The sequence below is a fragment of the Blastomyces gilchristii genome, assembly GCF_000003855.2.
Source record: "Blastomyces gilchristii SLH14081 genomic scaffold supercont1.7, whole genome shotgun sequence".
Taxonomy (NCBI): Eukaryota; Fungi; Ascomycota; class Eurotiomycetes; order Onygenales; family Ajellomycetaceae; genus Blastomyces; species Blastomyces gilchristii.
Window position 1 is genome coordinate 1,737,748 of NW_003101676.1, and position 25,470 is coordinate 1,763,217.

The 25,470-nt window shown below is 36.1% G+C and overlaps 6 protein-coding genes across 6 annotated transcripts in view; 3 read left to right on the top strand and 3 right to left on the bottom strand.

Moving 5' to 3' along the window:
• Positions 1–91, top strand: part of BDBG_04309 (uncharacterized protein) — a gene marked incomplete at its 3' end in the record, with an annotated part of 3,163 nt that extends 3,072 nt beyond the window's left edge. Inside the window, exon 3 of the mRNA XM_031721618.1 lies at positions 87–91. Coding sequence (XP_031578233.1) covers positions 87–91 — 5 coding nt within the window. The remainder of the gene's footprint in view (positions 1–86) is intronic.
• A 3,036-nt stretch (positions 92–3,127) lies between these two features.
• BDBG_04310 (uncharacterized protein) lies at positions 3,128–4,331 on the bottom strand. The gene has a single exon (XM_031721619.1). The coding sequence runs from the start codon at positions 4,322–4,324 to the stop codon at positions 3,758–3,760; it is 567 nt and encodes a 188-aa protein (XP_031578234.1). The 5' UTR covers positions 4,325–4,331; the 3' UTR covers positions 3,128–3,757.
• Positions 4,332–4,987: 656 nt separating this feature from the next.
• Positions 4,988–6,304, top strand: BDBG_16997 (uncharacterized protein; the record flags this gene model as incomplete). Its single annotated transcript, XM_031724824.1, has 4 exons — positions 4,988–5,130; positions 5,795–5,897; positions 5,946–6,015; positions 6,054–6,304. 4 exons carry the CDS (start codon positions 4,988–4,990, stop codon positions 6,302–6,304), a joined length of 567 nt encoding a protein of 188 aa, XP_031578235.1.
• On the bottom strand, positions 5,207–9,636 carry BDBG_04312 (uncharacterized protein). Its single transcript, XM_031721620.1, has 3 exons — positions 9,048–9,636; positions 8,265–8,983; positions 5,207–8,019 (listed from the first exon to the last, which is right to left on the bottom strand). The coding sequence occupies exons 1-2, from the start codon at positions 9,081–9,083 to the stop codon at positions 8,438–8,440; spliced, it is 582 nt and encodes a 193-aa protein (XP_031578237.1). The 5' UTR covers positions 9,084–9,636; the 3' UTR covers positions 5,207–8,019; positions 8,265–8,437.
• BDBG_16998 (uncharacterized protein) lies at positions 6,955–7,212 on the top strand (the record flags this gene model as incomplete). Its single annotated transcript, XM_031724825.1, has 1 exon — positions 6,955–7,212. The coding sequence occupies one exon, from the start codon at positions 6,955–6,957 to the stop codon at positions 7,195–7,197; it is 243 nt and encodes an 80-aa protein (XP_031578236.1). The 3' UTR covers positions 7,198–7,212.
• Positions 9,637–9,732: 96 nt separating the features above from the next.
• Positions 9,733–11,434, bottom strand: BDBG_04313 (uncharacterized protein). The gene is made up of 3 exons (XM_002625398.2): positions 10,996–11,434; positions 10,618–10,840; positions 9,733–10,508 (listed from the first exon to the last, which is right to left on the bottom strand). The coding sequence occupies exons 1-3, from the start codon at positions 11,306–11,308 to the stop codon at positions 10,046–10,048; spliced, it is 999 nt and encodes a 332-aa protein (XP_002625444.1). The 5' UTR covers positions 11,309–11,434; the 3' UTR covers positions 9,733–10,045.
• Between the last annotated feature and the right edge of the window lie 14,036 nt (positions 11,435–25,470).

Below are 25,470 nucleotides of genomic sequence, written 5' to 3' on the forward strand. Positions count from 1 at the left end.
CACGTCGTGCGGGAAAGGAGCTAAAAGCCAATGAGGCAAGGGAAGGAAAGGGTAAACCACCAAAACACATTACACACATGTTTTAGGTTAACTCGGTTTTCTTTCTTTTTCTTTTCCTTTCTTGTCACCCACGTATCTGAGGTCAGACGAGAAAAAGGGGAAGCAAACGGTGTCAACTCTTGTGGAACGTTCCTTTCCCCCCTTTATACGAAAGACACGAACGACTACCGGAGTGGAATATAATGTATAATGTATGTACTCCGTACACTGGCTGGGATGGAGACCTCGTCAGACTAATCCGTCTGGCTCGTGTGATCCTTCCACCGTATATATAGTTAACAACTCCCGTCGCTAGTTATGTAGCGAATACAGTTCTTGAATCAAGCAAGCTTTACACCTCCAACAGAGGTACCGTAGTCCGTCCGTATATCGGATGGATGAGATTTGGGGGGGTTGGAGGGTTGATTGCTTTGCTTCCATTTTTGCTCTATGTCCTAGCTTAGATTCTATCCGTTTATTTATTTATTTATTATTTTTTTCAATGGACTCCTCCTCCCAACGTGCCTATTATTGGCCAGGGTGGTTATCCTGCGCGCGCGCGGTGTTTTGCCTGCAAGGCGGATTTTTAGGTTCCTCTTCACTATATACTTATGAGCTATGTAATTGGGGGTCCATAGGTGGGGGGCATGAGTCCTTCCGTGTAGATGCTAATTAAATATAGATTTCTAGCATGTGTGTGTATGTTGTGTCCGGAGTAGGGGACTTCTGCATGGTTAAAGGGTTGGCGGGCCCAAGCCCCTATCCACTTAGTTACTGCTTGTCTACTACCCCTGGCCGCCCGGGGGGATTCCCGGGCCTAGCTAGTATTACACCCCTGATCGGCAGTATTGAAGTCAATCAATGAGATTGATGGCTTAGAATAAATGAAAGGAAAAAGTATGCTAAAGTTGTCTGTCTTTTAGATGAGGGGGATAACCGGGTCTCTCTATTATTTATTGTTGTTTGAAGAGGCTCAGTGAATGACTTGATTTCAATATTCTATATTCTCTGCTGTATAGTTACTATATTTTTGCAATCTTGATTCTGGAGGACTCCAAAGCTTGAATTTATTTTAGTTTATTTATTTACTTTGAAATGAAAACCATTGTCAACTGCCATATGCTGCTGCTGTCAGATGAATAAATTTGAACTATGTTGAAAGTTGAAAATGTGATCTATAAATAAAGTCTTTGACTTGAGTCACTCTTTGTTCTCAGAAACTCTCAATTCTTGCATCATGACTTTGCTTTGATATGAAGGGATAAGGTGAAATTCACATTGTCTTTCTATCTTCAGGGTTTACTCCTTACACTCATGAATCCACAGCATGAGGAATTAAGTTGCACTAGTTATCTCTCAATCCAGCTATCCTCTCATGCCGGTTCAGCCTACTAATAGGCATGGACTCAAAAAAGAAAAGAAGGAAAATAAATGTCACTTTGGAAAGATGGACAGCTCAGTGTCATAGGAGAAGTGTGAGCTGTCTTGTGGTGTCTATTCCATTATTCATTTTTTGGCATCAACATTTTGAAAGTGGAGATGTCCACCGTGCTCGGGTGATTATCATTATCATTATCATCATCATCATCATTATTATTACAGATTATTTTTGAAACTAAGCTCACTCTTGTAATCATCAGCCCTACATGGCCCATGGGTTCAAAATCCGGCCATCAGTCTCCCCTCTACTCCGTAATGAGGCCCACATCGCCAGTAGTCCACAGCGCAATGACATGGGCGAGCGAACAAATTGTTAGGTGTGGCAATCTGTTTGTGTATGAGAGAGATGATCATTCTGTCTGCCTCCTTTGCGACAACTTTTTCCTGTCTTTATCTTTCTCCACGCCGGTTCCTCGGATGGGATGGTCTGTCTGTTACAGCTTCGAATGCTCAGGAAAAAAAAGCACCACATGCGAGTCTCAAAGTTGCTTTTTCTTTGAAGGGTAGTCAGCCTGTTTGGCTATCCATGGACTCTGGATTGTGAATGGTCTTAAGCTCCTTGCTAACAGGGATCACCACCACAAGTGCAATGGAACAAGGAATAGCCTTGTCTTGCTTGTTTCGCCTAACATCAGAAGCTGTCTGGGAAGCAAAGATGTATCTGCCAACCCATTTCAAATTAGCGCTCAGTGAGATGGTACATATACATTATAAGAGGCTGCAAGATGAAAGTGGATAGCAACAATTAGTATCTAGCTATAGTGATGAGTTGATGGATTATGCGAGGAGGAATGTTTAATTTGTTGGCTAGTGATCAAACCCTTCTAACTCTAGTGTCCTACAACTTTTTCCTTGCTTTCTTTTTTTCCTTTTTTAATCCCTAACTGACATGGCATAGGTTTCTGGCTTCGATGACTTGGCGCTATCCGGTTAGTTAATGCTGCGGCATAGCTCTATCGAGGTTGCTACTGTGGCCATGAAACCTTCTCTGGGACTCTATTGCGCCTGATAGGTTACCTAGACAAGCCTGCATACTGCGTAAAGAGAACTTTCAAAATTGTAGGGGCTGCAAGGCGCCATAGACCACGCTAGGTGTAATCTACCCCCCATGACGTATTAGCCATATATTGGGAGACGATGGCTGGAGTGGGAAGACGCCCACTCGCATGATGCTTGAACCCTGACATTTCCCGGGGCCAGTGCCAGTCCTGACTAGCTTAGAGGGTGGCTTTCACAAGAGAGCTTCTCCCCCTACCGTGGGGATGGATGTTCCTCCATTTACTTAACGCATCCCTTGGAGCTCTGCCAAATGTTTTTCGTTTTGCCGAACTGGGCAGGATGGATTGCTTCCAGGGTTCTTCATACACTACCACTTCCGAACAATTCGTGGGAAACGGGATCGTTGTTTCACGTCCGTCACCGTCAGATGCGTCTCCTACGTGTCGGGAATTGCCTCAAGACATGCTACATGTTGGGGGATAGATATTTCGAAAATTGGGACATACTACTGAGCTGTTCTTGTGTTATTTGCACCAACGTTTCGGTCGTGTAAATGTTGAGATAAGTTACGTTGTTGGCTGGGTAAACTCCGTTGAAAACGGCGAATTAAATAACTAGATAAATGGAAAAAAAAAAAGAAAAAGAAAAAGAAAAAGAAAAAAGCGCAACTCGAGAACGAGCCGCATACGAGAAGCGCCATCATCATGTTTTTTCGGCCCTCCTTCTCCCTCTTCCCAGCGGCTTCCAGAGCTCTCCGGGTACAGTTGAGTCCACTGCATTGAAGTGGGGCCGGGCTAACAATGCAATGAAGTAACTAGACGAACGGAGAACGAGTCTGCTCTAAGCTAACGTGACTTCATCAGGGAGAGGGGAGGGGGGAGCGTATCGTATCAGTCGTTGGTTTCCATGTACGTTGTCCAGATCGGCTTCACCACACACAGGTTTTTCCCAACCACTGCTGGAGCGGGGCCAACTCAGATCAACGGAAGCTCACCCACTTCGAAACTCAAAATACCCTGTAACTTATAAGCGCGCTTGTGGCATATAAGCCTCTGGCCCAACAAGGGGCGTAAAAGGCACCCCCCTCCCCCTCCTTTCGAAATTTCCCGGGTGCTAGGACACTGAGGGCGATGTTTTTATTTTATTTTTATTTTTTTATTTTTTCCCTCTTTTTCTCGCCCATATTCAAACGTCACCAATGGGGTTTTGTCTCACTATTCAAAGGAGCGGTGTAAAAGGCGAGTATTTCATTCATCATCGGCCGAGCCCCATCCCCGCCTCATCTGTCAGGGTTGCCGTTTGTCGTTGCTGGCTGCCAGCTGGGTGCTGCCAGACCGACCGGACTTGGATGCTGCGGGGTCGTGTGTGTGGGCAAAGTCAGGAACGAAAATGAGTTGTGTGGGCAGGCATGCAATGGGTTCCGACCTGCCAGGCACGCCGGCGAGTGGCGACGTAGCGTAGGCTGATGGGCAGTTTCATGCACCTTTGTGCAGGGGAGGATAATCAACACTGGCCGACAAAAAAAGCAAATTCCAGCCCGCTGGTGAGAGGCGGCAAAATTCGGGTTTCGACAATGACACCGGGTTTTTTTTTTTCTTTTTTTTTTTCTTTTTTTTCTCCCCCAAAGTTCACCAGAGCCACCAGAGGTTCTTGGAAATCTCCAGTCAATTATCGAATTAACACCTGGTCTCCTCTCCCAGTCGCGTCTAAGGGACAGGGCGCTCTTCCCAAAGTGACCTCGCGCTTTGCGCAGTGGCCGCAGGAGCCTTTCTACCTGCCTTCTTGCTTGAGCCAATGGATGATGCTCCAGATCTGGCGGTTTTTCGAACATGTTCCTCAGAAGCATAGGAATGAATGTCCTAATGTGAAAATGGCCGGCTAGCTCCTTTTTGTCTTTATTTCTCATTCTAAATGCAATATTAAACTCAAATGAGGGGTTTATAAATTAACTATGAAAATTTATTGATCTCTTCCATCTGCACTAATAGTGATTAATGTACTCCTTATTGTACAGTGCAGTAGTTACAGTCTGACTGTCTCCATGCATTATTTATTGAGAAATAACGAGCAGCAATTATTATTATTATTCAGCCTCGATAAAAAAATTAAGAGGATAAACAGCTGCCAAGGTGGAAGTGAACACCAACCTCTAGCAAAGAGCTTTCCGAATCCACTAATCAGTGCGTCTGTTTTGGGTTCAATCGAAAGCTGCAGATTCGCAATACTAGAGTAGAGGCGGCATGAGTGAGAAGATATGCCCCCAGAAAAGAAAAAAAAAAAAAAAAAAATGAAAATGAAAATATGAAAAAATGGAAGGGGGGCCGGGAGGATAGAACCAGCACCACTCTGGCTGACAATAATATAAAAGTCATTGTGCAAGCAGGTCTTACGCCCAAGTCCCCCCTGAAAACCCCTAAAAAGCTCGGAATGCTTCCAGTAGGGTGACGGACAAGTCTCCAACCAAAATCCGGGCTACTAGCATATCGACTTATGACGCCAATCTCTCCCCATGGTCTTTGGCTTTGTAGATCCAGACAGCGCAGAGGACGGAAGTCATGGCGATCCCAACGGAGAAGCTGCTCGGACGAATATTATGTCTATTACGAATTATCCCCACAACCTTTGGCGGCAAAGAAGGCAACCGAGGCAACAGTGAGCCAACGTGGGCATATTAAGAACTTGTGGCCGAAGCCAATGTTTGAGCAGAAATCATATCATTATCAAATCCAAGAAGGAGAGAAAAAAAAAAAAAAAAAAAAAAAAAAAGGGAAGTTTAATCCCTGTTCAGGCTCAAAGCATGTTAAAGGGGTAAAAGTGGTTGGCATACATATCTTTAATTTTAATTTCCTCTTATCTTCCAATGCCAGCTTAGCCCAATGAATATTGTTCATGAAAACATAATGTGGACGCGGGCCAAGCACCACCAAAAATCCCCGCTGTAAAGCCAAAGCAGCCAGTGCTTTAGCGCAATGAAGCACAGCCTATTGCTAGTTGTGCACCGCTCAGCAGAGAATGCCGAGAAAGATTTTTGCTTCAAATAAAATTGATGGCCGAAATACCCAGGTTAGATTGAGTCACGGCTAATTTATTGGTTCGCCCTTGGACTGGTGTGTCGTGTGGCATGCTAAAAGGGAAATGCCCTAGCCGTTGTGCAGTGCAGTCAAAAAGGAGGAGTGAAAAATGAACAATCTGATAAATTCAAGTACAGTTGGACAAGTTGCGAAATAACGGATGTAAATTTTAGTGAACATGACTCGGAATTTGGCAAAGATATAGCGTAGTGAAGACCAGAGTCTGATAGGGCCTCCGAATATAGGGTTGGTCGACTCATGGATACTCTATTCGATGTAAAACCAGGCGCGTATCGACACAGAAGCCGTGCGGGTAAAGGTCTTCAGGGTCATGGCAATCCCTGCCAAGTACGCTTCCAAAACCATGCGCGGGCGTGAAAGAGTCTACTCAAATAGAAACGCAAAGCAACAACTCAGCATGAAGCGCACTTCCGCATTCTTCACTTGAGCATTCTTGTACCGCTCGGTATGAAACTCAGTTTTGACTAATACCATCTTCATTAGTTGCCTTGCTTTTGCTTGAAAGTTCGAGAGTCCATCTGCACAAGAAGATCCGGAATTCAACATCAGGGCAGTACATAGGTTTGATAGAAGTCCCAACTCTAACGTCCTCGCTTCACTTAACACCACAGTCCACTAAAGTCACCAAAGACGCGGTTCCAGTCGGAGCGCTGAGTATGACAGGGGTAGAGATCGCCGCGGGCAAACGTGTCTCATGTCCAGAGCGAAAGTGCTTCCACTTCTCACTTCTCTAGCTCCGTTTATGAAAAAAGTACAAGCCCAAGCGGAATTAAGAGAAATATGATATATCATCACTTGGTGAGTCGAAACCCGGAACACCATGGTCGACTTGATGCAAGTGTCTCTCCGGGTTGCTTCGGTGCCGTCTCCAGCATCAAGAGTAAGCTAGCATCCGCGCAGGCCATTTCCCAATAACCAATACCATTGCTAGGCGGAGTCGTCATGTTTGAGGTAGTCCGAGCGGGAATAAGGCGATTCAAAAAGGGAAATACCTCGAGGCTTAAGAGGCGGTGACTGACTCTGAGTTAATCCTATTACCACTGGGCATGGAGCGGCTGTGGCTGAGTGGTCGTTGTGGACTATTGAGCATCCATAGTATCCAATCTTCAGACGCCTTAAAAGACAGATGGTGGCCCTTTTGGACGCAAGTATCGAACAAATCCAACCCTACCGACATCACTCTCCCGGCAGCAATTCTTGAGTCCCTCGATACAACCCAACTCGCGGGAGATAATAGATTAATCCCCATCCAAAATCCTGCTGTCAAAGCATCTGTGGTGTTCCCATCAAAGAAAAAGCCATAGAAACGTTCGGCGTGACATCGTCCCAAGTGAGTTACACAACATTGAACCAATGCTAGTAGCACTTGCTGACGAGCCATAGCATGGAAAACAGCCAGCAGTCCCCAGAAAGCTTCGAGCTGGGTCTCCTCGAGCGTAGCCGTCTCGCGTGGGACAAACACCGGGTTGTAACTCATTGGCTGGAAAAGGTCGAACCTCACTCCAGCGCGAGAGGAACACGCGACCATGAAAGCGTCATGAATGTGACAGCTTCAACAGACCCTCCTACGGTGTCTCCGCAAGACAGTGAATTGGACACCAAAGGAAACACGGCGGGTTCGAGTTAGATGGTTTGACAAGGCCGTCCCCGTGATGGTTCAAGAACATAGACGTCAATATTCTTCCGTTTCATCGCAACACAAAAGTTACCTTCACATAGAGGAGTCGAAAACCGTACCGCCCGCTTTCATCGATCATGTCGTTTTCCTACATTTCAAAACCACCCCCCCTCCTAAAGCTAATTCACAATCACCCAACTATCGCTCGTACACGGCTTCGCTGGAACTGATAAGGGCCGAACTTGATTTTTGGATACTGAAGACCTATTGATAATATGTATCCGTTGTTCATTTCAATATCTCGGAACGATCTGTTGGCCACCAGGTAGATAGCAAGAGCAAGGCCTTTGCATGAAACGACAGAGCTCTTCACTGGCCGAGATGAGGGCGGCTTTGTTGAATATGTACCTGAATTATACCTCTGCAAGCCAGATAGCAAGAAATTGAACAATTTATGTCGGGATCATATATCTCCCTCCTCAACAAACGATATACCCTTGAATATTTGAAAGCACAAGAAATTTTTGACAATAGTAGCTGTCAGGGATCCATGGACCCTGTTACTTCCGTATTCTGCATTTGAAATTCACATGCCGCAGGAGTTTGGCAACATACTGAAGGAAGGCTGTCCCGGGTGGCCGCCCCGGCATGCATATGCCACTCATTATCAAAGGTGTCTCCTGCTCACTGCTTTGTCAATGTAGCACATACAAAACCCTAGTTTACCTGGATAGGTCGAATGAGTTGGCTCGGGCGTCCGATATTCTTGCTAGCAAGGGATCCTAGATTTATTAGTCGCCCAAACTAGCTCGAGAACAAGGCAAAAAGAAACTTGAGCAAATATGGTCAGTATATTTGTACGAAAATATTAGTGATGCAACTTCAGAATAGTTCATCAGCATCAGAGAGAAGATTAAGTATTTCGTCCTGGCCAGAAACCAAACCATCTTTCGAACTTCCTTCCCATGATGGGAGAGAAGGGCAAGAGAAGATGGATCTGGCATACGACTAAGGATGACGATACAAAGATTTTCATCATTGGGTTTGCTGCTCATTGGTGAAGGGAATGGACGTACATTGGGATGCCACCGCAGGTAATAGGTAAGTATAAAGGGCCCACACTTCAATTGGCCCGCATGGACTGTCCTCCGTTGAATTGAAACAAGAGCTTTGCTATATTTCCATGGTTCGCTACCTGGTTCCGCCATTGATGGTTCACAGTTGTGAACATTTGGACTATAGTTGGATTTTAATCGTCGTAACTAACCAGGCGTCGACCAAATGGATTCGTGCCGGAGGACGAAGCAGGTTTCTGAGAATGTCCGAACGTTGTTCCTTCGTCTGCGTACGCGAGTAGTTTCTTAGCACCCCCATTCCCATCCCGTATCTTGTTGTCTTCCGTTGACTTTCTATCAACATCGTGATATGATTTTTCGGTTCCTTCGAAGCCCTGTTGTTGATACTCTGATGAACCCTGTCCACCTCTCTTGGCTTCCGACCGGCCGGCACCGGCTAGAGGTTCCTTGGATGTGTCAGTTAGAGCTTCGACTTCAGCTTGTTCTCGATCAGCCATCTCTTTCCGCCTCTTTTCGCGCTGCAGCTTTTGGATTTCGCTGTGCCTAAAGATTTCGACTTGTTTATCTGTGAGGGTCCGTTTCGTCCCATCCGGGTAGTATCCGAGATCATCATCGCCATCGTCAAGCTGTTCGACATCCGCTACCGGTATCAAGGGTTGTACTGATCCATGGTTGTTCCTGTGAAAGAAATGGCGGGCATTGAACTCCTGAAGATCATGCTTTTCCGTCCCGTCCCAGTGGTCAGCTCAAGGGGATAGAAAGGGGGTGCTAAGACAAGCATACCAATGTGACTGTCGGGATCTGTTGTTGATATGACATAGCGATAGGGACTATCAAACCTTCCTTCTGCTTTTCAGGAGTATGGATAAGCCTGGCAGACTCGTTTTAAGCACAATTGGTCTTGTTGACAGGTGTTCGTCAAAACAAAGCGCCGGATCTATGGTGGAACAAAGGCGGTCACAATGGGGTCGGCTCCCTTTCTTCCGGCGCGCTGTCTCGTTTAAATAACTTCAACCTGTTCCAACTACCAACTAGTCCAAACACTAACCAGCCATTTCCTTGAAGTTCGAAGTCTGTATTATCATAATATTGCCCCTGGATAACTTCAAACTTGTCACCTTCAATCAATTGTGACCAGAGCTGAGTGAGGGCCCTGCGATAGCTTTTATCGATACTGGTAGCGCTGAGGTACTGGAGGCCCAGGTTCACACGCCCCCATATTATGCGTCAGGGGGCACTGATTTGCATGGAACGACTCCAACGGGCACAACCAAGCACCACCAATGCAAGCTTCAAGCCAAGGCCATCCAACAACTAGAATCGCATCCTTCAATAATAATTGCTCCGGTACTCCGGACGAATCCCCAGCCAGAGGTTGATCCAAGGTGTTTAAGTGGTTGGTAGACTCTGCCTTTGGCATGTGTCTTGCCAAACCCAGGAGGATATCGAAATCCAACCCTATTGCTTGAACAAGACCATCAATTGCAGAGTTTTTCAGGCCATGAACGAGGGCCAACTACTCGTTTAAATGGAATGGCCGAGATTTCCAAATCGTCGGTCGGTTTTCCATCCCGACCGTTCGCTTTTACAGCCCGGTGCAAGGGATTGATGCGCTGTAGCGAATCATGACAATAGTGCATACACCAGGGGCATGTACCAGTCGATCAGATTGAACGGCCTGTGTCATTTTTCTCGTTTATTCATACACGTCATATGTTATTTCTCGATGGCGCAACGACAATATTATATAACTATATAAAACCCGACCAAAACTATGAAAGCTACAGCCCGCAGAACCCACCCTCATCCAGAACCCCGGTTGGAAGTTCTAGATTATGAACAATGTTCCCAATTTTGAGCTTTACGCTGCCAAAGGGAATTCCGATTTTCTTCACTTTATCCAATTCCACCGACGCAACCCTCTCCTTGTCTTCCCTTGATGGTTCTGTGAGACTCCACGCGATAGATATATGGAAGTAATCCGAATAATCTGCTACAGCGACAGAAGAGGTTGTTGATCTTTGCTTTGGGGGCTTTTCTGTATTCCGATCACTGGCCCGCGTATATGCGGGGGCTGGCGTTTGGTAAAGGGGAGGCTGCTGAAAGGCAGCCAGAGACCGATTTGAGATCGCAAGTAGGCGATTCAGCTCGTTATTCGCCGGTTTCATAACCCGTAACACAAGAAACCACCGCGTCTTCTCAAAATTTGACACCCAGTCCAACCCATCGGTTTTCACATGAAACCTTTCAAAACTTATCAGATAATTTCTAAAAAAAGGGCAAATTCTACATCATTCACGCAATCTCAAGAGGTTTATCTTTCTATGTTTGTACAGGGTGTACCAGTACTTACGGACGAATATCAGATTCACGTAGAGCATCATTGAGCAAGTCTCGAAAAGGCTGCCTATCTTCCTTCACAAGCACAACAGGGCGTGAAAGGCTGATATGTAAGGGTGCTTGGGCACCAAGATCGCTGTACAGCAAACCATGAACTTTCAACCCGTTTTCAAGTTTCTGTCCACACCGAGCAATCACCTCTGCCAGAATAGCTATCTCTGCAGCCGCAGGATACCCTCCACAAACCCCAGCAAATCAGTTTAACGAACCCAAAAGAAGGGAGCTTCAGACAAGAAATGAAACCATGTACTCAACTCCTCTTGTCTGAGTCGCCCAAAAAGGCAAAAAAGGGCAAATTAAGGAAGAAGAAACAAGAAAAACAAACACCTACACTCGAGATAGATATGGGTGGGCCAGTTGCCAGGAACATGAGGCATCACTCGCTTGCGTCCATCATGAAGACTGGGGTCATCCTGGACACTAATTCGCGAATTACTTGCATAGAGATCTAGGAATTCGGAAGGCAGTGGGGGTAAAGCGATAGTATTCCCGCCACGACCATCGCCATCATCGCTGCCCGGTATCGTTTTATCAGTGCGCTGTTGCTTCAAGGGCCGCTTCGAGAGTTTCGTTGCCACTGAATTGCTTCTGGAGACGGGGTTGGTCTCTTCCGATTCGGAATCGGAGTATTTCACAAGTGACATGATAGATCACTCTATTGTATGCATGGGAAGGTGGAGAATGTATTTTCATCTATTATCGTGTCTTTTGAACAATGAAGGGGTCAAAGACTTTAAATGTACACGTTGATGCGCTCTTTCTGGCCATTGACCGGATCACATGATCTATGCTCTGCAGTGGATCCATAAGTAGCAGTATATTATGTGGGGTGGATGGTTAATCTGTTGTATTCGTGTGGGAGGAGCTAGCTATATTTATATTACATATGAGATCACGTGTAACTAGGCGGAGCAATCCATACAGGAAGAACGTAGGGTTAATTTACGGTGATTCCACGGTGATTACACCGTTCCACGCCGGTCACGTGTCGCCACTTGCAACACACATTCCACCATTGATTTCAGTGACACATCACTGAGTCAAGATGGCATTGAAACAGTGCAAGACTTCTTGATATCATCAGTGCACTGCTCAGGAATCATGTAATCAGAAGATTTCATCATTAAGATACTACTGAAATACTATAAGTCATGATAAACTGTTCTGTCAGTGAAATTAATATATACTTGAGTTAATCACTTTATATAAATCAATCTATTCATTATTTAATCTAGCTAACTATCTAAAGAAATGAGATATTTTAAGTGTAATATAAATATCTTATTATCTGAGATTTATATATTAAATAACTATTATTTTTATTACTATTCAGTATTGAAATATTATATAATACTGTTTTTTAAATCACTGAAAGTCTGATAATAGTGTAACTATCAGAATTCTCTTATAAAATCAGCAGATTCAGCAGATAATCATGTATAATATAATATATAGAAATAAGTATAAAGAAAATCTACTTAACTTCTCTTATTTTATAAATAAATATAATTATAATTCAGTCAAGCTCAGCTCTCTGATACTGAATAATATTCTCTTTTATAAGAGAGATTCAGTAAATATACTCTCTGATTTATATATTAGTAAGTCAATAACTGATTAATTAATTAAATAGATATACTGAACTGAGAACATTAACTTATTATAGAAAAGTTATTACACTCTCAGCTGTGTCAAGACTCTGTTATAGTTTCATACAGCTTATTATCTTTATACAGATAATTTCATTCATTCTGCAGATTATTCAAACTGATTTTCAATTACTCTATAACATTATTCAGATATAATACAGAAAGATCTAATTGATAAATATAAGAACTCTACTTCTATACAAGATCAGCAGATTACTCTTTCATAGTAGTAAAATATTATTAAGATATCACTTCAGCTATTCTTACTTATAAAATGGAAGAAGAGTATTCACTTATTATCTATATAGAATAATTAGATACTGACTTCTAATTAAAGAGATTAGTAATTTATTTTATCTTCTACTGAAATATATATAAGAGTTACTGTATTTCTTATATAATCTTCTTAATATACTAAGTATTATATCTATGATATTCTTACAATAACTCTGTAGCTTACAAGCTCACTATTTAAGCAAGATAGTTAAGTTCATTTATACAGCTTCTTAAATAACTATCTCTATATAATATTACTAACTAGTCACTGCTTCAGTTTTATTACATTATAATTCAAATCACTTAATCTGATTATAAGTTTGAATCAGTCAAGCTCTATTAACAGACTGATATAATCTTATATACTTATATGTAAGAGGTCTACGCTGAATAGATTGGTATAATATTTATAGATCTTATATAACAAAGTGAAAAATGTTAGAGAAGAAAAGAAAGAGAAAGTGTGAGAATCAGTAATTGAAGTGAATATTTATATGCATACACAGTGACATACATAATGAAACTTCAGAGTGAAAGAATAGGGGTTTTTGTACACAGTAAAGCTTTGAGATAAAAGAATAGAAATTCTGTAGATTTTCAGCTGAGAATCAGTGACTGAGAATCAGAGTGATAGAAATCTGTGAAGTGTAATAAAATAGTCTATATAATTGATCAGATGCAGCTTATCACATTAGTTCTCTCTTTATTTCTTGATTATATATAGCTCTCATCAGTCAAGAGCTGTGATCTCAGATAATATAGAACTCAGAGTTCAGATCAGATAATTATAGTTAACTCATTTCATAAGATATTATCAGTTACAGCTGTGAAGTCTCTTATCAAGAATATCTTCAATCTCTTATTCAAGTTCATTATCTTCTTCTATGATCTCTGATAACTGTCAGTTAGAAATCAGTTAAGAAGAGAATAGATCAGTGATAACACAGTGAAGTAAGCTTATATAAAAGATATTATAAATCTCTAATAATATGTTAAGATCATAGTTATGACTATCTAGAACTTCTATCACTTTATACTTTATATAATGATAATTCAGTATGTAAGATAAGCATGTGATCTGTATATTCTTAAGATTTAATTATATCACATTTTCTATCTTATATTACTCAGTGAGATCTCAGTGAATATTAATTAAATCTTCTTAATTCTATTTAGTACTTATTATGAAGACTTCTGCTCAATCACAGACATTTCAGAGTTTCATTACTATATTATCAGTGATCTGAATCAGACTGCAGAGATTTAGTATGAAATGTATAATCTCTAGAAGATTCAGTACTTTTATATAATATCTGTGTATAAGAAAGAACAGGCTTATATCTGTTAAAATAGCATCTTAGTTATTGACAGCAACTTCAGTATGTAGAAGAAGATTATATTAATCATCTTATAAGTGATTATAGAACTTATAAAGATAATTTTTTACAGTCTAAATTATCTGTTCTGATGCATGATTGATCTCAGATTGATAGATAGTTAATAAACAGTATATAATCTTGAGAACTTAACAGATTCTTGTTCAGAGAGTGCTCATGAATTAACAGTCTCAATTCAATACTATAGATCTCAGCAATTCATATATCTGATAGAACAGACTTCTTAGAAAAGCTTTAGAAATTTGTTCAGCATTTATCTTATTACAAGATTTCAATATTATACTCTTACTTAATCAGTTTATAATGATCAGGACATTTCTATAACTCTTACTCTTAGAGAGATTAATAGTGAAGTCAATTATCACATCTCATCAGATTCTATCAGAGATATTGAGCAGTTTCAGTAAATCTTTTCTACAGTTCTTTCATAAGATGATGAAGAAATAACAGTTACAGTTTCAGATAAAATATCTGATACTGTTTAATATCTCAGATCAGTAGAACTCTTAAGAGATTATTCAGTACAGTTATTCATGATCTGAATAGTCAGTTATACAAGAGTCATGCATCTCTTGTATTATTCAGATACATAAGAGTTCAGAGTAAGAGACTCAGTGTCATTTATGAAATCATAGAGTATTATTATCATTGATTGAACATTCTGAGATGTCAGTTCTTATATATAGTTCTGAGGAAAATCAGAGTACTTCTTATTGTACTGCTTCAGTGAGTGCTTGAAGAAGTTTATCAATTGAAGCTACTATATATCATAGTTTATCTAATATAGGTTCAGATGAAGTTAAAATATCAGTGACAGTTCTAATCAAAGAAGCATGTATAGTTTTATAAGCTGTTTCATCTTGATTAACTAGTATCTTCAGATTCAAGAGCTGATGCTCTCAGTTCATTCAGTAAGTATCTGTTACATCAGATGATATATCTTACTTCTGTTGTAAGAGAGCATCTGTCATTGAGTTCTGACTGTCAGAATGATAGTGTATTATAAAATGAAAGCAGCTTAAGAACTCAGATCATTATATCTGTTGTTTAGTAAGTTTATAGATAGTTATAAAGTACTTGAAATTCTTATAATCTGTGATTATCTTAAATTCAGAGATGTTTTGAAGTTCAGAGTCTCATTCTTCTAGATAGTGTATAATCATGAGAAGTTTCTTATCATAGATCTCATAGTTGCATTCAGTGAGACTCAGTTTCTTAGATATGAAGATATATAATTATAAGACATCTTCATTATTGTACTGTCATATAGCTTCTTCTATAATATAGTCAGAGAAATCAGCTTTAATAACTGTCTTATAATCAGAATTGAATATTATCAGCAGAGAGATATTAATGAATATCTTCTTTATCTGTATAAATACAGCTTCAGTGTCTGCTGATCATTGAAATACTGAGTCTTTCTTAGTGAGTTCTATGAGTGATTTTGTAATATCTGAGAAGTTTAATATAAATCACTGATAGAAGTTAGTAAATTCAATGAAGCTTTATACATCTTTTACAGTATATAAAGTCTCTCACTCAAGAATAGCAGAGACTTTCTCAGAATTCCTTTGAATTCTCTTATCAGCTTCTATGATAAAGCCTAGATATTTTATACTCTTGACTTTGAAATCATACTTGTTAATATCTATTGATAGTTCTGTCTCTTATAATCATTGTAATATCTTTTACACATATTCTTGATATTCTTTTCTGAATCTGTCAGTGAAGATGAGAATGTTATCTAGATTTACAGATACAAACTTATCAAGAAAATCTCAGAGTACTCAGTTGATATACTTCTGAAATGTACTGAGAGCATTAGTCAGTTCAAAGAGTGTGACTACTTATTCAAAGAGACTGTAATATATTCAGAATACTGTAAGCTATTCATCTTCTTCAGTAATATAAATCTTATGAAATACAGTAATAATATCTAGCTTTATAAATCATTGAGCTCATCTGATATATGCTAGAGTTTCATTGATAAGAGATAAGAGATAATAATCTTTCTTTATCAATCTGTTCAGATCTTAATAGTTCACACAGAATTGAAGTTCTTTATCTGACTTCTTTGCAAAGAGAATAGAAGCTGCAGTGAAAGAGTTATTAATATATATAAATTTCTTATTCAACAGATCATTGAGTATCTTCTGAAGAAGAAGAAGTTCATCTTAAGATATATTATAAAGAGAGTCTCACAGTGATTCAGAGTTCTTATCATTCTTCTTTTCTAACTTGATACTGTGATTCACTTCTGAGTCTTGTAAAGAAGATATATTTATAATATTATCTTATCAGAAGACATCTAGATATTTATAATATTATTAAGAGAGTTTTGTATGAGAATCTGTTATTATAGTATAAAATAACTTATTTAGAGCTTTCTTGATATTGACTAGACTGATGAAATAGATTGATATATAATCTTGCTGTCAGTGACTTTGTCAGTAACTTTGTCAGTGATTTTAATGATGACTTCTTTTTCAGAGCATTTTGTAAGTGTTAACAGAGATCTGTGTAAGATTTATAGTCTTGTGAATATCATCTTCATGAATTCTATTATTGCTAGAAAATATTAAGCTTCTGTTTTAAGTGTTTAATAAGATGTCTTATTCAGATAGTCAGACAAGTTCTAGTATGAGATTATAGTCAAGATTATTAACTTTGTATACATAGACATTTTCATGTTAATATTCTTCAATATCTATGTTTAGTTTCATCATATAATAAGTATGAATGTCTTTTAAATCATCAAATTCTGTGAGAAGTCAGAGTCTTGATAAGAGAATATACTGAAGATTATAACATCTTATAATTGAAGATTTAATCATTGTGAAATAATATAGACTGCTGTCTATCATGACTTTTATATTATATATATTATCTATCACAGTAGATACAAGAATTGTATTCATTAACATTTTCTCTTCAAATTGTTATCATCTGACCTCTTCAAGCTTCTGCTTACAAATTTGAATAGAAGCTAATCTTTTTTCTGTTTTATCAGAGTATTCTCATAGTTATCTTCTGAATTCTTCTCTAATGTAACATGATTGACACAGACAGACACTGATTCATTCTTTGAGTGAGAAGATACATAGACTGATTGACAGTTGAAAGTAATATGCTCTAATCAGTTACAGTTAATATACACTTCTTATTAATATTGATCAGTGACTTCTTCAGAAGTGATCTCAGAGACTCAGAAGTCTGTTCAGACAGCAGAGACTCTTGCTTATATATAGATATTTAAGTCTACTCAGTTCATAGCATCTGTATCATTGTTGTTGTTTCTTAGTATAGATATATGAGTGACTGAATTATTTCTCAGTATAAGTATGTGAGTGTAACATCTTCTATCACTGTTCTATATACTCTTGAGCTTGATAAGACAGTTATTCAATGTTCAAAGCTGTGTGCAGAAGCCTTTATAAGTTAAGTCTTTATTTATACTTATAAGAATCTGTAAGAGTTTGAAAGTTAATATTTTCTTAAGTATACTAACCTTTATTTGATTCTCTCAAGATTGATCATCTGCTTCTAAGATCTTGATATCAAAGTCAGAAATAAATGTTATAAGAGAAGTGTTTCTCTGTCAGACACTCTGTAATCAATCTAATACTTTCTGTTGTATAGCAGTGTCTCAGAACAGAATATCAAGATGTTTAATAATATTATCAGATATTCATAACACTGATTTACATGCTTTTATTCATGAATGACACTTCTATTTCATGTGATTTTTCAATTGTTCATTAATATATCAATCTTAATTAGTTAGTGAACTGATGATATCTTTATTCACACTCAGTTTCATGAGTATTTTCATTCTTCATAATGAGTAGAGAGTAAGATCAGAAGTATTGAAATATATGAAAGTATTTAAGTATTCTTTCAGTGCTTTTATATTTGATTCTGTAGATGTTGAAATTTCATGAGTTTCTTATTAAGTTAATTGTTGAATTTCCTTGTATTGAAGTTATTGAGTTGCATGCATATCAGCTATTTATTACTGTTATAATTTCAACATTGCTTAAAGTCACTATAGTATCACTTCTATGCTTGTGTTTGAGAGTTCTCTTATATTATCATTAGATATGATTATATCATTTATTGAATATGTGATATCTGTGATATCTGAAGAAGTGTAATTATATGAATATCTCATATATCTGAGATGTCAGAACTCTCAGATCTTTCACTGATATTCTCTTATAAGATCTTATTACAGAGTCAGAGTGACTGATGAGCAAGCTTCTATCTGAGAACTCAGTATCTGCTTTAACTGATTATTTCTCTTTCTTACACATTGTTACATGTTTGAATATCTTCTTGATGAATAATCATTTCTAATGAGAAGATAATGAATGTTTTTCAAGTGTAAGAAGCCTACACTGAATAGATCAGTATAATATTTATAGGTCTTATATAACAAAGTGAAAAATGTTAGAGAAGAAAAGAAAGAGAAAGTGTGAAAATCAGTGATTGAAGTGAATATTTATATATGTATGCAGTGGTGTACACGGTGGAACTTCAGAGTGGAAGAATAGGGGTTTTTGTATGCAGTGAAGCTTCAGAGCGGAAGAATAGAAATTCTGTAGATTTTCAGCCGAGGATCAGTGACCGAGAATCGGAGCGGTAGAAATCTGTGGAGTGTAACGGAATAGTCTATATGATTGATCGGGCGCAGCCTGCCACATTATACTAGAACTGATCTGATCTCACTCTCTGAGAAAAACTTCACATTATTCTCTAAAGTGTGTATATCTCTATCTTAGCAGAAATCTGAAATTTCTGAACTTACTACACACTTTGATATAAGCTCTTCAATCACTCTGTTACTGTTATAGCCTCTACACATCTATATCTATTATAAAGATAGAGAGATTAAGATTAGAGATTCTTTAAATTATAAGAGAAATATATTATCTGAATTTCATAACTTTATCTATACTTTTAAACAGAAATTTCATCTTAATCTGAGTTAGTTTAATACATATAAAACTAAGTAATATATATTATTAATCTTCTTAAAGATATCTCTGCAACTACTTAAGTTATTAAGAAGAGAAAGCTTAAGTATATTAATACTATTATAACTTAAGAAGAATTCAAAGACTTTCTACTGAATCAGATTAAAGATTACTATAATTATAACTTTACAGCAGCACAGCAGTTCAACTTATTATATTAATAAGATAATGAGAATTTTTCTAATATTAATACAAGATTTAAAGAATATTAAGAGAAATTAATCAATGATTTGAATTAATTAAAGACACAGCTTTATCTTATGAAGCTAACTTATAAAATACAGACTATAATATCACAGTATCAGAGTTTACTGATTAATTATATTGAGCTTATTAACTTGACTTTTCAAATCTATTTGAATAATTAATACTCTGAGAAGAAGATTAATAAGACTTCTTCTAAGTAATTAATAATAGAATTTAAACAGCACTGTGACAGCTTCAGTGTAGAGAATATAAAGAAGAATTTTAGGTATTCTAATTGTTTACTCACTATAAAGAAATGTTAAAAAAGATTTAATAAAGATCTCTGCTTTAACTATGAAGCTGATAATCACTATACTAGTAATTATAAGAAGCTGAAGAAGAGAAGAAACTAAGAAGATATCTTCTTAAAGTTAACTTCTCTTCTAATAAATATATTCACAGAAGATAAAGAAGAGAAAGAAATGAGAAATTAATAATTCATATATCTTTAAGTTCATATTATAATTATAATGAATATTTTAAATAAGAAGATACTAATGAGATGCCTACTTAACTCTGAAGTAAATATTAACTTCATATTCTATTTCTTTTCTTTGATAAAGAATTGAAAGAAGATAGATCTGTCAAATTATATAAAATTTATCAATGAAATGAAATATCACTGTTTTAGTATAATTCAAGTGAAGTATATAATTACAGACTCAGAAGAAATCTTTAAGAAGAGCAGTCTGCTTCTTTACATTATTAATATTATAGATAAGAACATTATTCTACATCTTCTATAATTGAGAGAAAATAATTCTCTTATTAACTGAGTCACTCAGATATAATAATATCATCTTACTAATGAAGAGACAGTAATAGAGAAATCTAAAGAGTTTCATCAGAAGAATCTTGAGAAAAAGATAGAGTTAATATACTATATAGCAGATAACTGAGACTTAGAGATAGATAAAGAAGTCATCACTCTTATTACAAGATTAGTAGCAGTATCTGTTATTAAAGATAGATAAACATGATATCTCTTTACAGATTATAAGAATATCTTTTCAGAAAGAGAAGTAGCAAAGTTTTCTGATATTAAGATATGATATAAGATTTATCTTGAAGATAATATAATAATACTGTACAGATCTCTTTATAACTTATTAGTAAAGAAATTGAAAGTTCTATGTAAATATTTTCAGAAAGTGTAATTAAAGAACTGAATACACTTATTAAAGAGTCTGACAGAGACACTTATACTTTTTATACTTAAGAAGAATAATAGACTATATCTATATATAGACTACAGAGGCCTCAATAACATGACAGTTAAGAATCACTATTTATTATCATTAATTAACAAGATAATCAATTGATTATCTGAAGTAAAGATGTTCTCAAAGATTAATATACAGAACATCTATTATAGAATCAGAGTTAATAAAGATAATATTTGAAAAACAGCTTTTTATATCAAGTACAGTAATTTTGAATATCTTGTTTTATCTTTTAATCTTTATAATGCTTCAGTCATCTTTCAGATCTATATAAATAAGACACTGTGAGGCCTTGTTAACATCTTCTGCATAGTATACTTAAATAACATTTTAATCTTCTCAAAAATGAAAGAAGAATATAATACTCATGTTTGAAAAGTATTGAGTCACTTGAGATAGTATTAACTCTATATAAACACTGAGAAATACTTGTTCTACATACAGAAGATTGATTTCTTAGATTATATTATTAAGATTAATAACATTTCAATAAACAGAAGTTAAATCTCTGTTATTGAAAACTGATTAACATTGCAGATATATTACAAGATATAGATGTTTCTAAAATTTATAAATTACTATAGATAATTTATTTATACATATTTACAGATTACTGTTCTTCTTACAGATCTGTTAAAGAGAAGTGTTAATGACAGAAAAACAGAATCATTTATTCTCACTTAAGACACTATACAGGCATTTATAGAATTGAAACAAGCTTTTATAGATATTATAATACTGAATCACTTTAACTCTGATCTACTCAGTCAGTATAAGACTGATATATCTGAGAATGAGATCTGTGAAATTTTTTCACAGTTGATACTGAAGATTCTTCTATGTTAAAAGAATCAGAGAATAATAATCTGTGAAGATATAGATAATAAAATGTCTGTAAGAGAAGATTTTTTCATAGAGTCTATAAGACACTGTAAATAAAGATCAATGATCTTCTTCTTTAAGAAGTTATTACTCATGCAGAGAAGGTATAATACTCATAATTAAGAGATATTAGTAATTGTTAAATTCTTTAAGATCTGATAATATTATCTTCAGAATAGTACATACTTAGTACAAGTTCTTACCTATTATACAAATCTACATTACTTCTTGACAATAAAGAGCTTGATAGAATATTAAGTCAGATGAATGAAACTGCTTTCAGAGTATAATTTCTATATCTGATACTATTCGGATTAGCTTAATCTCATCAATACACTATCTAGATAGTCTGATTAATAATTATAATATTGTTAATAAGAAGAAGAATTCTATAAAAGAATCTCTGTCATTAGTACAGAAGAAGCTGACTGTAGAGAGTTGAGATTCTCTGAAGCTTAGAAACAGTGTCAGTAAGACAGCTGTATAACTAAAAGAACACTCAGATCTCTTCAGAGAACTGACACTGATAATTATAAGCTTCTCATATTATATCTTACTATTATTGAATTACTAAAGAATAAAACAGTCTATAATCTTTCAATCTGACTACTTTTAGAATTTATTAATAAGTTATAGTAGAGAGATACCTCTACTGCAGCTTAAATTCAGAAGTTAAAGAAGAAAGAGTTCAGTTTATACTTGAAAGAGATAGACTCTGAGCAGAGTGATACTGCTGAGGAATCAAGTCACTGATAACTAGAAGAATGTAGACTTCTACTGCTAAATAATTCAATCTTCATCTCTTATAGCAGAATAATACATTAGAAGTTATTGAGAATTCATTATAATGATTCTCATACTAAGCACTTCAGATTAGAGAAGACTGAAGAGCTTTAAAATATAAATATATTTAAAACAAGCTCTGAGCAGATATCAAAGAGTATACTAAAACTTATAATATCTGTCAAAGAATAAAGATTCTGCAGTATAAGTAATATAGTAAGTTAGTATCACTGTCTATTTTAAAGAGCTTATGACAGAATCTATCAATGAATTTCATAGTTAATCTGCTGAAGTTAATAAGAGTTAAAGAATATAACTTGATTTTAGTCATTGTTGATCACTTTATAAAGATAATTAAATATATTTCTATTTATAAAAAGATTAAAGCCTCTGAATTGACTGATCTATTTTTAGATATCATTATTTGTAATCACAGTGCTCTAAAATTATTGATAACAGATTAATAATTCCACTTTATCAGTAAATACTGATCCGCTTTTTACTATCATCTTATAATAAGATGTCTTCTCAGCAATGCATTTCATCTGCAGACAGATGATCAGACTGAATATCAGAATCAGATATTAGAATAGCATCTGCGAGTATTCTATTCATATTATTAGAATGATTGACTCAAATATCTTTTAACTGCTGAATTTATATATAATAATGTAAAGAATGTAATCTTAAAAGTATTTTCTTTCCATACTTATTATAAATATAATTCTTCATTACTCATTGACATTGCAGACAACATTTCAAAGAAAATTATTATTATTATTATTATTCTTCAATTATAGATGTATGCAGTCAGAGACTATGACATCTACCTGAGAACTAAAAGTTCTCAGGGTTTTTCCTATATTTATAAAGTTAACTATTATACATTCACCAATTTCAGATATGAAAAATCAGAAAATTCCAGCCCAGAATATAAAAACTGTTTACAAATTGCAGTATTTTAACATCTTCTGATACTTTGAAATCATTTGACAATATCATGACAAGAGAAAAGAGGACACAGTCTTTAAGATAGACACATTAAATAGATAGATAGAAAAGAAAAGAAAGAAAAAAGTAAAGTAAAGAGAGACTATAACAAATCAAATTATCAAAAGATAGTATATAGCTGTTTTAACAGACTATATCCGATTGTTGCGGGCTGCGCCCGATCAATCATATAGACTATTCCGTTACACTTCATAGATTCTTCCGCTCCACTTCATAGATTCTTCCACTCCACTCTTGAACATGTACACTCTGATTCTCGGCCATTCTCAATCACTGATCCTCGGCCGCCACGAACGCGTATAGATTCTTCCGCCGCGAAGCTCCACTGTGTACATCACCACATATGTGTATAAATATTCACTCTGATCACTGATTTCTATACTTTCTCTTTCTTTTCTTCTCTAACATTTTTCTCTTTGTTATATAAGATCTATAATATTATACTGATCTATTTGATGTAGGCCTCTTACACTAGAAAAACATTCATTATCTTCTTATTAGAAATGATTATTCACACATTATCTTCTCATTAGAAATGATTATTTATCAAGAGATATCTGAACACATAATGATGTGTAAGAAAGAGAAACAATCAGTTAAAGCAGACACTGAGTTCTCAGATAGAAGCTTGCTTATCAGTTATTCTGGCCCTGCAATAAGATATTACAAAGAGAATGTCAGTGAAAGACCTGAGAGTTCTGACCTCAGATGTATGAGATATTCATACAATTACACATTCAATAATTGATATAATCATGTCTAATAATAATATGAAACTCTCAAATGCGAGTATAGATGTGATGTCACAGTGACTCTGAGCAATGTTGAAATTATAATAATAATAAATAGCTGATATGCATGCAACTCAACAACTTCAATATGAAGAGATTCAATAATTAACTCATATGATTTCAACACCTACAGAATTAAATACAAAAGTGCTGAAGAAACACTTAGATATCTCTGCATATTTTGATACTTCTGATCTCACTCTCTACTCATCATAAAGGATGAAAATGCTCATAAAACTGAGTGTAGATGAAGATGTCATCAGTTCATTAATTAATCAAGATTGATATATCAATGAACAATTGAAGAATCATGTGAAATAGAAGTTTCACTCATGAATAAAAGCATATGAACCAGTGTTACAAACATCTGACAATATTATCAAATATCTTGATATTCTGTTTCAAGACACTGCCATGCAACAGAAAGTATTAAATTGATTACAGAGTATCTGACAGAGGAACACTTCTCTTACAACATTCATCTCTGACTTTGATATCAAGATTTTAGAAGCAGATGATCAATCTTGAGAGAATTGAATGAAGATTAGCATGCTTAAGAAGATATTAACTTTTGCACTCTTACAGGCTCTTATAAGTGTAGATGAAGATCAGACTTATGAAGGCTTCTGCACACAGCTCTGAACATTGAATAACTGTCTTATCAAGCTCAAGAGTATACAGAACAGTAACAGAAGATATTATATTTCAGTCACTCACATATCTGCACTGAAGAATAGCAACAATGATGCAGATGCTATGAACTGAGTAGACTTAAATATCTATATACAAGCAAGAATCTTCACTATCTGAACAGGCTTCTGAGTCTCTGAAATCACTTCTGAAAAGTCACTGATCAATATCAATATAAAGTGTGTATTAACTGTAACTGATCAGAACACATTGCTTTCAACTGTCAATCAATCTATATGTCTTCACACTTGAGAGAAGGATCAGTGTCTTCTCATTCAAAGAATGAATCAGCATCTGTTCACATCAATCACATTATATTAGAGAAAGATTCAGAAGATAACTATGAGAATGTCTCAGTGAAACAGGAAAAAGATTAGCTTCTGTTCAAATTCACAAACAGAAGCTTAAAGAGATTGAATGATAATAATTTAAAGAGAAAATAACAATGAATGTAATTCTTGTATCTACTGTGATTGATAACATGTATAATATGAAAGCTATAATAGACAGTGGTCTATGTTACTATGTAATGATAAAATCTTCAGTTATAAGACATTATAACCTTGAGTGTATCTTCTTATTAAAACTCTGACTTCTCACAGAATTTGATGATTCAAAAGACATTTGTACCTGTTACATGATAAAGTTGATTATAGATGTGAGAGAACATCAATATGAAGATATCTATATATATAAAGTTGATAATCTTGATTATAATCTTATGTTAGAACTTGTCTGACTATCTGAACAAGGTATCTTATTAAATGCTCAAAACAGAAGCTTGATATTCTCTAACAATGATAGAATTCATGAAGATGATAT